Source organism: Zootoca vivipara, chromosome 5 (assembly GCF_963506605.1).
Source record: "Zootoca vivipara chromosome 5, rZooViv1.1, whole genome shotgun sequence".
Taxonomy (NCBI): domain Eukaryota; kingdom Metazoa; phylum Chordata; class Lepidosauria; order Squamata; family Lacertidae; genus Zootoca; species Zootoca vivipara.
In genome coordinates, this window is record NC_083280.1 from 73,606,511 (window position 1) to 73,621,445 (window position 14,935).

At 39.0% G+C, this 14,935-nt stretch overlaps 1 protein-coding gene across 2 annotated transcripts in view; it reads right to left on the reverse strand.

Annotated features, from left to right (window-relative positions):
* Positions 1-72: 72 nt before the first annotated feature.
* REEP3 (receptor accessory protein 3) overlaps positions 73-14,935 on the reverse strand; it is a 35,506-nt gene continuing 20,643 nt past the window's right edge. The window contains exons 3-8 of one of the 2 annotated variants that reach the window (XM_035137858.2): positions 13,966-14,042; positions 13,542-13,662; positions 13,253-13,366; positions 8,554-8,704; positions 8,136-8,287; positions 2,009-6,474 (exon numbers count right to left, since the gene is read on the reverse strand). In XM_035137858.2, the coding sequence (XP_034993749.1) occupies positions 6,418-6,474; positions 8,136-8,287; positions 8,554-8,704; positions 13,253-13,366; positions 13,542-13,662; positions 13,966-14,042 (672 nt within the window). In that variant the 3' untranslated portion in view covers positions 2,009-6,417. Of the gene's footprint in view, positions 8,288-8,553; positions 8,705-13,252; positions 13,367-13,541; positions 13,663-13,965; positions 14,043-14,935 lie in introns of both variants that reach the window. The other variant, XM_035137857.2, reaches the window with a different exon arrangement.

The following is a 14,935-nucleotide window of genomic DNA, read 5'->3' on the forward strand; positions in this document are numbered from 1 at the left end:
TAGGGAAGTTATACTTTACTCTTCAAAGAATAGAAGGCAGAGATGTGTTGAAAAATATTGGATTGGACTTTTAATGCCTAAGACAATCCAAAAGAAGTTTTCTGCATCTGCTGACATTTGAGACTTTGGGGAGCTGTATGTTGTGGGGTCCGATTGCTGCTGCTGCTGCGTGACTGCTATTACGGTATTGCCACAATACCCATTCATCCTGTGCAATTTGACATTACAAGACTACAAATTACAAAAGCATCCATTCAAGGGCTTCTGCACTGTGCCATCTCTAAGAGCTGGGAAGCCAGAAACAGAGAAGAGACTTCTCTTTAAGCCTGCAGTATATTGTGGGGGCAGGGCAAACAGTTTGGTGCCGAATGCAATCCTACTAAGTCTCATAAGAACCTAAGATTAGCCAGCTGGATCAGGCCAATGGCCCATCTAGCCCAGCATCCTGTTTTCGTAGTGGCCAACCAGATGTCTGTGGGAAACCAGTAAGCAGAACATGAGCATAAGAGCATTCTCCCCTTCCATGGTTTCTGGCAACTGGTATCTGGAAGCATTGCTGCCTCTAACTATGGAGGGAGACAACTAGTAGCCAACAATAGCCCTCTCCTCTGTGAATTTGTCTAATCTTTTAAAGCCATCCAAGTTGGCGGCCATCACTGCCTCCTGGGGGAGCAAGTTCCGTAGTTTGACTATGCGCTATGTGAAGAAGTACTTTCTTCCAGCATTCAGCTTCGTATTTCATAAAATGTATGAAAACCTTTCTAATCTCTAAGGCAGCATACCCAGTGGTTTATTCAGTGAGGAAGATTGTTAGAGACAGGCAGCATGTATGGTACAGGGCAGGCATCCCCAAACTGCGGCCCTCCAGATATTTTGGCTTACAACTCCCATGATCCCTAGCTAACAGGACCAGTGGTCGGGGAAGATGGGAATTGTAGTCCAAAACACCTGGAGGGCCGAAGTTTGGGGATGCCTGGTACAGGGTATCAGAAACCAGAACAGTGGAAAAGGAGTGGAACAAACACTCTCCCCCTCTTTGCAGATCAATATTTTCCATGTGCAGTTCTTCAAGTGTACAAAACTGGTACAACTTAAAATTATGAACCATGATTGCAAGTCTTAACAGTGCCATTGGGCACTGGGTTCTGCTTCCTGGGCAACACCCAACAGCTAGTTGAATGTATGCCACTTAAACTACCCATTTTTCCTTTCATGTATTCCATCCCTCTTATTGCTCTATAGCAGGTATCCCCAAACTTTGGCCCTCCAGATGTTTTGGACTACAATTCCCACCACTGGTCCTGTTAGCTAGGGATCATGGGAGTTGTAGGCCAAAACATCTGGAGGGCCGCAGTTTGGGGATGCCTGCTCTATAGCATTCCCATGAGAAAATTGGTCACATCCAACAAGACAGCATAAAGATATCCATGTTGTTCAGAAATATAAAAATGGTGGCCTGTATCTCCATCTTTCCAAGTGATCCTGCCTGCTCAGCAGTTCCACTAATCCACTTCCCTCTGTTCATTGACACCAAAATTGCAGTTTAGCGAAAAATTCATTCTGTTATTTAATAAATTAGCCTGCCCTAAACATCTTAAGCGAAAAAAGCAAAAACATTACAAATCCCCACTGTCAAACATCTTTCTACCATAAGGCAAGACACAAATCAACAGAATCCTAAGATGTACTTGTCTCTGACAAGATGCACGGACAATCTAATACAAAAGTTAAAAGCATTGCACATGAAGAATTCAGGGGGTGGAGTGAGCAGCCAACCCACGTAGTTGATTCCAAGACATTTCGTCTTCAGCAAAATTGCACGTTTCCCATCCCAGTGGAGAAAAAATGCTGGGAGGTCACATATAGCTCACTCACACAAGTGTTTCCAATCAAAAGCTCCTTCCCAAAATTATCAGCAGTGCTGGCGTAAGCTTTTTTGTAAAAAATAAAAAATATAGAAGTGAAAAATATGATCAGAAGAAAAATAAAAATTGTTTTTATAAGAACAATGAAATCATATCCTTATATTTTAGTTTTGAAAGGAACACGAGAACATTTTCTCAAGCTTGGCAAGACATGATCACTGCAACTCAGAGGATATTCTGAGGATATTCTGGCTCAAAATAAATAGTAGCTTGTGCATTTTACTCTTCCATAAAATGCTACCATGTGCCACCATTACTAAAAATGACCCCACCACATTTAGACAGATGTCTGAGATTATGATCAGGATCTAAAACAATCATGAAACTATTTCAGCACAACTAAAGAGGTTTCAGGCTATTTCTTGCTCAACCAGTTCACCCCCCACCCCCACCCCTCAACTGCATTTGAAAGTGAAGTAGTTCAGCTTGGTATCAGATCACTTTTGGCATCTTTTCTGGAGAGGAGACAAAGGCTTTAGCTAGGCTAAAGGAGTCTTGCCCCTGCAAGCATTCACGAGATCAGAGCAGGTTTAAAGAGAGATGTGGAAGAATGACATTACTTCCTATAATGTTTTTATTTCCCTACAGATATTAAGCTGCATGGCATTTGAATGAGACAGGACAAAGACATTGAAAGTATTCATTTTATTAAGTTTTTTTATTAAAAAATCTTTTAAGAGGCATTGCATCTTCAAAAATAGCATATACATAGGTAAAGAAGTATCAGTACAAAACTCAGTACTGCAAATATGTAAACAAGTTGACAGTCTGTTACAGATGGGAAAGTTAAAGCTTACAGTCTTAAAGCTGCAAATAGTCAATATGTTGAAATTGCATTTGTAAGAGCTGGTAAGTAGAAACAGTCCTTGAAAATAGTTTGTTTCTTTTGCATAGTAAGTACTTCATACAACATTGATCTAGTGGAAGCCCTATTATATTTCAACAAAATACCTAGTTTTTGACATTGTAAAACCATTATATTTAATTTGCAGCAATTATTTTGCCATTCTTTGAATCCAAAAAGTTATTTGAATCAAAGAAGCTAAAAAATGGATTTTTAAAATGGGAGAAAGGAATTGCTTTTCATTCATTTCACTGAAGGACAACCTCACTGAGTGTCCAAGGAATGTGCCACTTGTAGCTTCCATGGGTGTGCACGAAGCAGCCTTTAGTCTTTCGATGTACTTGAACCAGGAAGATTCAGCCAACCAAGAGCTCCCTTTGTATCACACCCATACCATACAAGTACAATCACACCTGCACCATACACATGCAAGCACTACATGTAACTTTTGAATATTCATGATACAAGTACACACCAATGATAGAACATACAAAGCAGCCCTTAATACTTACAAAGTCTGTTTGACAAAAGGCATGGATATATTTTAAAAAATAGCAGAAATACAATAACACATCATTTCAAAATTACTTCCTATACATTTCCTTTGAAATTATCTGGTTGGATCAGTTGTAGGAAGATACAAAACTCTTTTGTCTGACCCCAGTATGGTGTGCTTCTACACAACAAGCCACAAGTGATTTTAAAAGCAAAAGTGGAAGATACAAGTTGAAAACAAGGCTGGCTTATTTTAGAACTACGGTCCTCCAGTATGTAGGCTTCCAAAAAACCTAATGCTGATTTAAATTTTGTTAACAGAGGGATTATACAACAGAAAGACTACTATACTTTCTCCCTACACTCAGTGTAACCACGTTAGTAGCTACTCTGAGGGCCAAACTAGAGAAGATACCATTCAACAATTAGCAGCTACATAGGTGGCTATAATTTACCTTTTAAAAAAATCAATCACTTTTCTAATTTTGTGAACAGCATCTTAGCAAGTTGGGTACAAAAATGTAAAAGCAAGCATTGTTTCTTATTAAAATCCTGTTTCTGAAGCTGAAGAGAAAACAGTTCTTTAGTTCCTCATTTGGGGCAAGCTGTCAGTATTCAGAATAAATAGGAAATTCTTCTCTGGAGAAGAGATACTCCTACATGGCATGAATTAAAAATTGTGAAGCATATACATATTTTGAGAAAATTTACAGTATTTGCAGCAAGAAACTTAGCTTCCTTTGGAACCACTTTACCAAGTTAAAACTATAGTACCAACATATATAACAGCAGCAATTTTTTTTCAAGTGTTCGGTTAAAAAGTGTGCAGCACTCAAAGCTGTGAAGATCAGGCTTAAAATGTGAATCTCTTTTCGTGATTTCTTAAATAACATTTAATGGCGGAGGGTCTGACATGGTTCTTGCATCCAGAAGCAATACTAAAACTCCTGGCTATTCTAATTAGAGTTGGAAGATTCACCTGTCTAAAAAGGACAATACATTCCTCAGGAATCGAGCCAAAAAGAATAGTATTTTGTGAGCCAGCACTTAAGTGGTGATTAAGTATATCAGGATTTAGAACATTTCAAGTGCTACTCTTGAATGGCATAACGAACACCACAGAAGTGTATCAAGTTAACACAAGCTCTACAGATTATGCTTGTTTTACATAAGTAAGATATGTACATATACGTAAACCCAACTATCCAGTTGCTCTGGATTGTATCCAACAAAGTATTTCAGTATCTGGCTGTGTAGCTGAACTTTCCTTCCCTCTTCTTTCTTCTCCCATGAGACCTCAACAACCCTCTGCAGCAGATTTGGGGAAGACATTCAGGGAAAGGGCAAATTTGACACTGGAAATGAAAATTTTTGCAACTGCTTAGTTGCATACCACCCTTTGTGTTCCTGAAATGGCCTTCAGTTCTCTGCAGTGTCCCAACATAAAACCTTCAATGTTTTACAAAAGAATAAAAACACACAAGCACAATAAAAAGCATATGCATGATGATTCTTAAACATTAGAAACACAGGACTCTAAAATAACAGAACTACTAACTTTAGAGTGTGCAAGTTTTTCCTGTTTCTTGAGTTTGACATGTCTAGAACACGGTACACCATATGATTGCTGGTAACCAACAAAAAGGTTTGAAATCTTTTGGGTCTTCAACTTGTAGTTATATTCCTTTATATACATTCCAAAAAGAAAAGGCCCTGGCCCATATTACTTAGCTGTGTGCTCTTACATGCAGCAGTGAACTCGAGAGTCCACACAAAGATAAACTTGGTAAGAGTTGCATGCAGAAAGTGCCAAGTTCAATCCCTGATGGTCTCCAGGTGTTGCTTGGAGAAATACCTGTCTGAAACACAGAGGAGGTGCTGCCAGTGTAGATTATACTGAACTAGATAGACCAATGGTCTGACTGTGTGTTGCAGCTTTCTATGCTCCTTGGTCAACACTGCATTGGAAAAACCAATTAGAACTGCAATACTACAGATCACAGCATGCAAGTGTCCAGATACAGATAACAAAGGGACTTGTGGAACCTTAAAGCCTAACACATTTATTATGGCACAAACTTCTATGGACTACAGTGCACATCTACCTGTAACTCAGGGTAATACTTCATGTATCTGTGAACTGTAGTTCATGGAAGCTCATGCCTGTTATTTTTGCTGCAAAAGACTAGCACAGGGGCTGCTCTGGAAAGAGATAGCATTCTGGGTGATCAACTCGGCTGTATGCACAGGCTACCCTCAAATCCCTGGTTACAGTAAAGCAATATACAGACCTCCAAACAATGAAGCAAGTTATGTGAGCCTTCTGGGGTGGTGGTTATTTTAGTTCTGTACTGCAAATTCATATACAAATATATCTATGCAGTGTACAGAATTTCAACTAAAACCAACTTCAGATTGAATAAAGCAGCCTCCCCATGTCACATAGCAGTAAGGAAATTATCAAAAGCAGTTTGTCATGCTTTAAGAAAGTGAATTCCACAAGGTAGCAGAAACTCCCTTGAATGGCCACAAGTTGTTCTTTGGATCCAAGCCATTAAGAAGATTAATTGTGAATGACTTTTTCTTTCACACTCACTACTCTTACATTGCATTTTAAAGGAATCTAGCACAATGATGCATTCAAGTATAAGCTTTCCAAGTATAAAAATGAAATTCTGGAAGTGCTGAGATTTTCAGTGTGTTGGCATTAACCAAGCACTTAATGCTCATCCACAAAAGCCACAATTAAAAGTCTCTAAGAGTCAGCCGTTAAATTATTACACTTATGAAGTACAAAGGCATAATGTGCTAACCTAAACATATTAGCAATTAGTTTTAAGAAACTGAGATTAAACATAACTCCACTCTTTAAAGCAATATATTCTTACCACCATGACTGAATTATTGATATGGATAATCCCTAAACATAGTGGCCAGTTAAGTCAGGTATGCACGCAGAGCTCTGTGCATGCAGAGCTTTCCCCTTCCTCTTCAATGATCAAGGAAATGCTCTACACTGGCAATGGGAATCCACATGTGTGCCAAGTGTTTCCCTTCAGAGAATGGAGAAGTCCTATGCAGGACCAGGCCCTATTGTGGGCCTGCAGGAAGCAACTAATATAGCAGTTTGACATGCTGAATTGTGAAGATTGTTTAGAAGTACACTTGTGGTCTTCTCTTCACTTTGTATTTTAATGAGCCATACCGCACCTGAAAGAAAAAAATGGCATGGAAGATTTAGATACGCAGGGCAAAATCTGGTGCAAAATTTGTAAAACTGGCTCTTTATTTTCTGTCAAGAATAGAATCCAGCATAAGGACATGAATGAAAGTGTTAATCCAATTATGTGCAATAAAAACAGCTTCAGATCATTAGCAGCCTTTAAAAAACTGCCAGTCTGTGCTCAAGGGTAGCCAATATGGTGTCCTTCACATGTGGTTTGATTACAACTCCCATCATCTCTGAACATGCCAGCTGATAGTAGGCCAAAACATCTGGATGGTTCTATGTTGGTTACCCCCAAATGACTACTACAGAACACACAACAAGGTCGATGCAAACAGTAAAGTCATCAAGAGCTATAGCACCTCCTTCCCATTTTTAGTTCCCTTAGATTTTGAATGATTTGACAAAACACTGAACAGAAAAACCTGGCAAAGTAGGACATGAAAAAGAAACAGATAAAAGCAAATATATCTGAAGGCTGGAACAGATTAATGCTGTGTGAATGTCACTTAAACAACAATTAAAGAGATCCAGAGCCAACTGCTGGAACAGCAATCTCCCTCCCTCCTAGGGAAAACATTTCCCCCCCCTCCCAGCTTCAGCATAACTCAGAGGGATTTCAGCATCATTCCTTTAAGCAGGCGTTGAACCCAAATGTTTCGTCAGTTCCAACTTACCCTGGCCTATGGTACAAGAGAAGGGGGAATGCAGTCCTGAGAGGGAAGGGAGTAGAAAGAATGACCAGGGGGCTCCCCATTGCTTACCCAGCCTTCCTCAAGCTGGTGTCCTCCAGATTTTGTTGGGACTCCATTCCCATGGGCATCATGCTGGGGAAGGCTGCTTAACTACTGTTAAAAGGCAACCAGTGCATCACTCAGAAAAAGTTCATAGGTGAAGACTGCCAGGTGCACCTTTTGAATTGTAACAATTTGATCATCCAACTATGGTAGCATGACGAGCCAATAGTTAATATTTAAAGGCCTTTTGTATTATGAAAAAGCTTTACTAAAACCTTATTTTTTAAAAAGAAAGGCTATGTTTCAAAATATTCCCCCCGAGAGGCGTAACACACTAAAAAAGAAGAAAAAAGAAGTCTCTCTTCCAGGCAGCCTTAGAATCACCAAAAAGATCAGCAAAACAAAAAGATGTCAGTAGCAACCGTTGAAAAAGCTGCATAAAACACACATTTCTCTTGATATGGTTCTTGCTGCAGAACAAGCTGGAAATATTCCGCTTATTAGGTGTTATGTCATGTGCCCATTGCCACAGACATGGCCTGGAGCAGCTATCCCACTCTACTGGGGGTAGAATGGTCTGGGAGGGTTTCTGGCTAAAAGGGCTCTGAACTGCAGGACACAAAGGGACATCAACAAATGGCTTCCAAGTCCCCTCACCAACATAGTGGAGCATGAAGGTTGCCTTGGTACTCTAGTGACCTTCATGTGATAAACAGGAAGATCAACTGCTCAAGCGCAGACAGCATAAATTCTTATCTGAACCTAACCAAACAGGAGTGAGAGTGCATTACTACTGTCCATCAGGAGATCTGGAGTGAGGTGTTGCCAATATGTAAATGACATACAGCCCTTTTTTTTTGTACCATCTGAACACAGAATTTTATATTACTACGTAGAGATGTACTTGCCTCTTTGCGGCCTTTGATAGTTTTTACCGATTTCATACTTTGTGTTCGCCGGAGACCTCTCTGAGTGAACGTCTCATCCTCTGAATACGTCCCTTCCCTCTCCTCATCTGTTTTATCATCTTCAGAATCCTTTTTTAATGGAACATTGTAACCTGATATTGCAAAGTTGAAAGTTTGTTAAATTATAAATCATTGGTATAAATTATCTTTAAATAAGGCAAATGCTGGGGACTAGACAAAGCTGGGCTATCCTGATAAAATCTGCAGGAACAAGGCTTTCTCAGTTTCCAGTAAAATAACATGGTTGTATTCATCCTCTGCTTGCTTTATGCACAATTTAATGGGCAATATCCAATATCAGTTATCACCTGATCTAGCAAAAACAGAAACATCCCAGTTCTTTTAGTAATATACAAACCTAAAGTTTCATTGGTGGTGGAGCTTCTGCTTCTCTTTTTTGTATCAGGTAATGTTTGGTAGTGTCTTTGTCCCACTGGTTCATCACCTTGTATAGCTGTTAAGTCATGCATACTGAAACTCCGCAGCTTTTCAGTTATTGCCCCTTGACCCTGAAAAGTTAAGAGGGGAGGGGAGGGGAAAGAGAAATGTTTCAAGAGGGAAAGGATCATTTTCCCCCCAAAGTTTATTTATAATTGTCAAAATCCAAACTGTACTATTCCAAGACATATTGTGTTCTTTTGTGTAGCACTTTGCTTAAGCATAAACTTAAACTTGCATAATACAAAATTTATACTAGTAAACCAATTTATAAAATCACATTCTCACTTTAAAAATGTCAGATCTTGACTGTATGTTAAAAGTTATGTCCTGCACAAATGGAGTTTTCCCAATTTTGTATTAGAGCTGAACTGTACTGTTACACTCCCAACTGTGGATTAAGGGAGTGACAACGCAATTCTACATACATCTTCCACTGAATAATTCTCATTGAAATCACTGGAGCTTATACCTGATCGTGCTGTAACTATTGCAGTATAGCACATGTACAAGTGCCTCTATAGAAATGGAGCTGCAAAAAGTACACCTGGAAAAACTAGCCCTTGCCAAACCTTAAATAATTATGAGGGGCATGAAAAAGTCCTGGGCAAGCTGAGAGTTCTGAATGCAATAAATAAGATTTCTTATCTAGCAATGCTGCCAAGTGTCAATATGACACCTGTTTTTTTAAAAAATGATAGGGTAGGGGAGTGTGTGCGCGCACACATGTGCAAGACAGGGCTGAAGCATGCAAGTGCATGTAGCACCTGCAATAGTTTCTATAGTCTCCAAACGTGTCCCAGGGCCCAAAAGGTTGGGAACCCCTTCTTTATCATAATGTGAACAAGCCTGTGCAGTGCAAGCTTGAGGCTCTTGCACTTCTCTCTCTGCTTTTTCCTCTGGCATGGCTGTAAGAAGGTGTTGTTGTTTTTTTGAAACTTTCACTTCCATTTTAGATTAACTGCCACTTGTTGTGTTGCCCAGACCCAGCAAACTGTGGTTAATTTTATCCATGGATGGTTTGAAACAAAACAACTTGTTTCAAATCCAGTAGAGTTTCAGATTAATTATAGTTTAGGGTTCAGAGGAAACGCTAAACTGTGGTTAAACAGAACAAAAGTTTCTGATTTGCTCCTCACACAGCTGCACTAGAAGTGGTGGTGGTGGCACAAGTCTTGAGGCTCGGACAGCCTCATTCCTATAGTGATTAACAAGGTTTATCATGAGATCCACCCAAGTCATAGAAGCCAAAGTGACAGAGTGTACTAGCAAGACAATGCAGAAAACCAGCAGTTAAAATGTTAAGTAGAAAGCAGGCAGAAACACAGTATTCAGTGTTTTGCAGTACGTACCACATGTATTTGCCCAGATAGTCAGCACAGTGGTACCTCCGGTTGCGGACAGGATCCGTTCCAGACGTTACATCCTGAAGGAGGTTACATCCTGAAGGATATGTATCCAGAGGTACCACTGTATTGGCTGTGCAAAGAGTCCCCTGTCATGTAACTACTTTGTAGATACAGAACACATGAAAGCACTTCATACACAACACTTAATTTATGGAATTGATTGCCATAATATGCAGTTATAGCTACTAGCTTAATGACTTTAAAATAGAGATTAAACAAAATCACGAAAAATTGGTCTATCAATGGATACTGGCTACCATAGCTAAATGGAGCCTCAATGTTCAGAGGCATTATACTAAACGTGAGGTGCTGGGATGTACAAGTTGCTGTTGCTTTCATGAATTGCTTGTGGGATTCCTGGAAGCATTTGGCTTGTTACTGTTAGAAACAGCATTCTCGACTAAAAGCATTTCCCTCCATCTTAAGTGTAGTCAGGACTATTTCAAATACCCAACCCAGATTACTCATTTTTGTGAAATTCTATTTAGCATCTGGATCACAATTTCTATATGAATGAGCCCCAATCTTCTATTTTAAAAAGTGTTATAATTATTAATTTATTATTTAAAGAATGCAGATTGTGAATTTCCTTGCTGTAAAACTTGCATGTGCTATATTAAGACGTTCTGCCCATGTTAATTAATTCACTAATAGGACTAGCATCCTTTCAAGGACATTTGGGAGATATTTGGTTTAACAAAGGGTTGCAGTTATGGCTGACAAAGTAGCTGTACACCATTCATTTTCTTGTTTTCAGCTGTCAACACATTAGTAGTAACATCCTTAGAGGTTGCATGATATATAATAGCCTATTTAAACATAGATCTGAAACACGATATAAATGGTCAGAACGTCTCATACAAATCTTTGTCCTCGAGCAAAAAGCTACAAATTGGCAGTAACCAAAGGCCATTATGATCCTCCGTACATAAACAAGCAGAGGAATCATCTCAGAACAATAAATTATGTATTTGGAAATATAATGGTCTTCATTAAACAGCTACGGTAGTTCTCAGGATAAGAGTAAATAGACAAAGCATGGCCAAATATAAAATACTATGTATGAAAGTGAAGTGAGAAGCTGCTTTGGCTGCATACCATCAGGAGTTTGCAGCGTTTGGAGAAGAAACCTTGAGAATAGTAGGTACAGCAAAAATGGAAGCCATAAAAAAGCCAAATAGGACAAAAGCTGAACATTATGACCCTACATTATTGTTTTCTTTCAATAAATTGAGCTCCAAGGTTCAGGAAAATCCTGCCTTGATCAAGACTCAAGAGAGGAAGGTTAGGTCTCATGTCTCAGCCTTAGGAAATCCTGGATGTGTGGTTTCTCTGCGTTTGTAAAAACACAGTGGTCACATCAAACCAGGCTACTGCCAATTCAGAAAGAATGGATGAGGTAGACATATGGTAACACTAAGCCATAGTTTAAAATAAAAAAGAGCCACAGCAAGTCATGCGGTCACATGCTCTCTCCCTGGTGCAGATGCAAGAGTGAGTGCACATATGCCAAAGACAGGCATGATTTGATCAACCGAGGCCTTAAGGAGTCAAACAATTTCCCCTAAGAATGGCAAATTCTGCATATCCTTGCCGACTAGTAATGATTCCTCCTCAGAATCTCCTCTAGTATCAATTAAAGCAATAGCTATTTCCTGAATAAAATGGCCGTGTGCAGAATTTGAATAGTTGTTTACCAAGAATATCTGACAACCAGTTCAAACGTTATCCTGCTGCCTAAACACAACACACAGATTATGGCTGTTTGAAAGCTTTTCACTTGGCAGCACTCCATGAGGAGTGGTAACAATCTCAGTTATTCTTAGCACATCAAACCCAAAAGCATGGGCCACTGAACTGCTGTACAGACATTGCCACTCATATGCAAAGTTTTAGACCAGAAATGGGGTACATGTAGCCTTCCAGATACTGCTGCACTACAACTCCCATCATCCCTGATCACTGGCTATACTTGCTAAGTCTGATGGGGAGTTTTAGTTCAGAAACCTCAGGTAGGTCAAAGGTTTCCCACTCTTGATCTAAGGCTATGTTCAGTGTCCTGCTGCCAGCTGAAGTTGAGTAAGGCCTTTGAGGCTGCAGTGTTAATTTTATAAAATACTCTCCCTAGGGTTTCAACAACTGATCCTTCTGGCACCAGGTTCACCTGCCTTTTAAAGGAAGGATTTCAGCCTGACTGCTCTGACATATCCATGTCTTGCTGCAAGCTGGTGTTTCCTGTTCTACTGATTTGATTTTGTTTCTCTTGTAATATCTTGAGGAAAGTGAAACAGAAGGGCAGGGGATTTGCTCTGAAGATACCTCTTTAAAGTTAGCCGGATCGGCAAGTTGACAAGCAGGGGCACTGTTAGCTTTAAGTATATTTTTAAGCATTTCCACTACCTTTTTGTTTCCATTGACTGCTGGTGAAACTGTCTACAAAGGATTGCTACAAGTATTAGGAAGGTTACACTTCTATACACTTCTACTAGTTGCAGTTATAATTTCCTAGAAATATGAAAGACAAGGAGAAAAGAGGAAGCTACCCTTCACTAATGCATGGAAATTTACTGCAGGCAATGTCCATCTTGTTCAACCTATCTTGTCCCATTTATTCTAAGCACATCCTTGATTGGAGGTGTATAGATTCTCCTTTTATATTGCTATAGTTACAAATGTTGACTTCATTAGTGTCCATTAGCTACATGCCTGAATTACAGGAAAAGCTGAGAAGCTTATTACTTAGACACGTCACAGAAAATCAGGAGCACCTTTTGAGTCCAAGAGCAGCAGCCCAATTAAATTAATGTTTTCTAATATCACACAACTCTAAGCAAGAACAGTTACGGTTCAAGTTCATGTAGTGAATTAATATTTATTCTAAAAGGTAAAGAGAATTCAGTGGGGATTCATATTAATTTGCCAATTCATATGTACTGTAGCACTGCTTCATGCTTTAATTTCCATGAACAATTACCTCAACTTGATTGAAGGAAAACAGCAGAAAGAAGCCAGAAATCCTATGGAGTGTGATTACCAGCAAGAAAAGGCAACAAGAGAGAAAGAAAGGGTCATCTTCACTATTTTTTTTAAAAAAATTATAATATAGCTAGTGTTTAAGAGAGGAGATACTTTTAGAACATGCAGTTAGAAAAAAGTTATCCAACTTAATACGCAATGTATTTTTATACTGAATGGTTAAGTAATATTTACCTTTACAGCTGCGGTCACTGCGGCAGTAGCAGCTAAATTTAAGCCTTGTTTACCAAAGTTAACCATTGTTTCATAACCACGTTCTTTGGCTTGCACAATATATTCATCAATCTCCTAAGGGGAAAAACAGGCAAACAGTGTGGACATTAATCTGATTAGACATAACATTCTCAGTGTTAAATACAAAGTACTAATGCAAGTTTCTCCTCCCCACCCCACCCCTATTGCATTTTTTTATATATATTATGGAATAAATTATTTTAAAACCACAAACAGGGCAATGTCTCACCCTTTCTCTTGAAGAAAGAAGAGGATGAAGAAACTTCCTATATATTAAACTTGCCCCTCTAGTATATGGAGAGAGCAACCAAATAACAAATGCAATCTTCAGCTCGTAGTACAATGGAAACCTGCAAAACAAATCAGAATTCAAAATTGGGTTCTGTTTTTTAGAAACAGGTACATTCCTTCCAGAGCAGAAAGCTCTGGATGATATTGAATAATAACACATTTTAAACAAAAGCTTTTTTTGGCTTTACTTTAATTATCTATAATCCTTAATATAGTTTTACATACCGGTATTATTGCTATTTTATAGCTCTACCTTTTTCAGAACTAGCATAGGATAATTCGGATAAGGAGTATGTGGCACTATATACTACAATATGTCAAAACACAACTGTAATTGTATTATGCTCTGAACCCAAACATACCAAGATATCATGAGGTCCGTTATTGTTTCAGTAACACTATAAAGAGCAAACACAATCCAGTACATCATCCACCGCACCTGAAAAGGAAAGATGTGACAACTATTTTAATTTCCACTACATCAGTGACAGGAGCACAGGATACACATTTTGCAATGATTTAAACTATGCTTACTTGCTGCTTGTATTCATATGTTTTAGAAAGATGGGAACCATAGGTAGAAGACAGCAGCTGAAAGAGTCAGAACCTTTCTGATAAACAGCCCTTTTACTCTAGCTTAAATCAAAGCAGCTCTGATAGCCTGACCAACTTCTGCTAGAAAATGAACAAAACATCCTATTTGGAATAAGCAGCTATTGTTTCACTACCATGAGTTAAATCACTAACCATGAGTTAAACAAGGAGAAAATACCTGCCATCCCATCACTTTCCTTAAAATGGGGACTCATGCTTGCAAACCACCCCACCCCATTCTTCAAAAAAGATAACCTAGCCTTTAATGCGGACAAAAGCAGAAAAGTAGCACCACTGAGAATCTTCTAAATATAATTCTTACCAGTTAAGCAAGCTGCAGAAAGTGATACATATCCATTTAAGCTAGTATTGGCAGTAGCAGTACACAGTACAGGATAGATGGGTAGATAGATATCTCCACCAAAATAAAATTTTATATCAAATTAATTTTGTGAGAGTGCTGATAATTTTGTGTTAGTGTCAGATGGAACCCTACTCATTTTGTATAACAGGACTGTTGCTGAGCCGATAGCTATAATATAACCTATGACAATCTATACAGTCCCAACAGTTCCATCCTTTAGCTAGCTACCAGATCATTGCAAAGATTACAGTGGTTTAGCTGGGTCCCATTGCCTGTGTTCAGTTTCAGACCTCCAGCATCCTAAACAGAGGCTCATCAGAGCTACCCCTCGTTCCAGTGGGTGGGCTTATAATTTATGAGCAAAATATCCACTT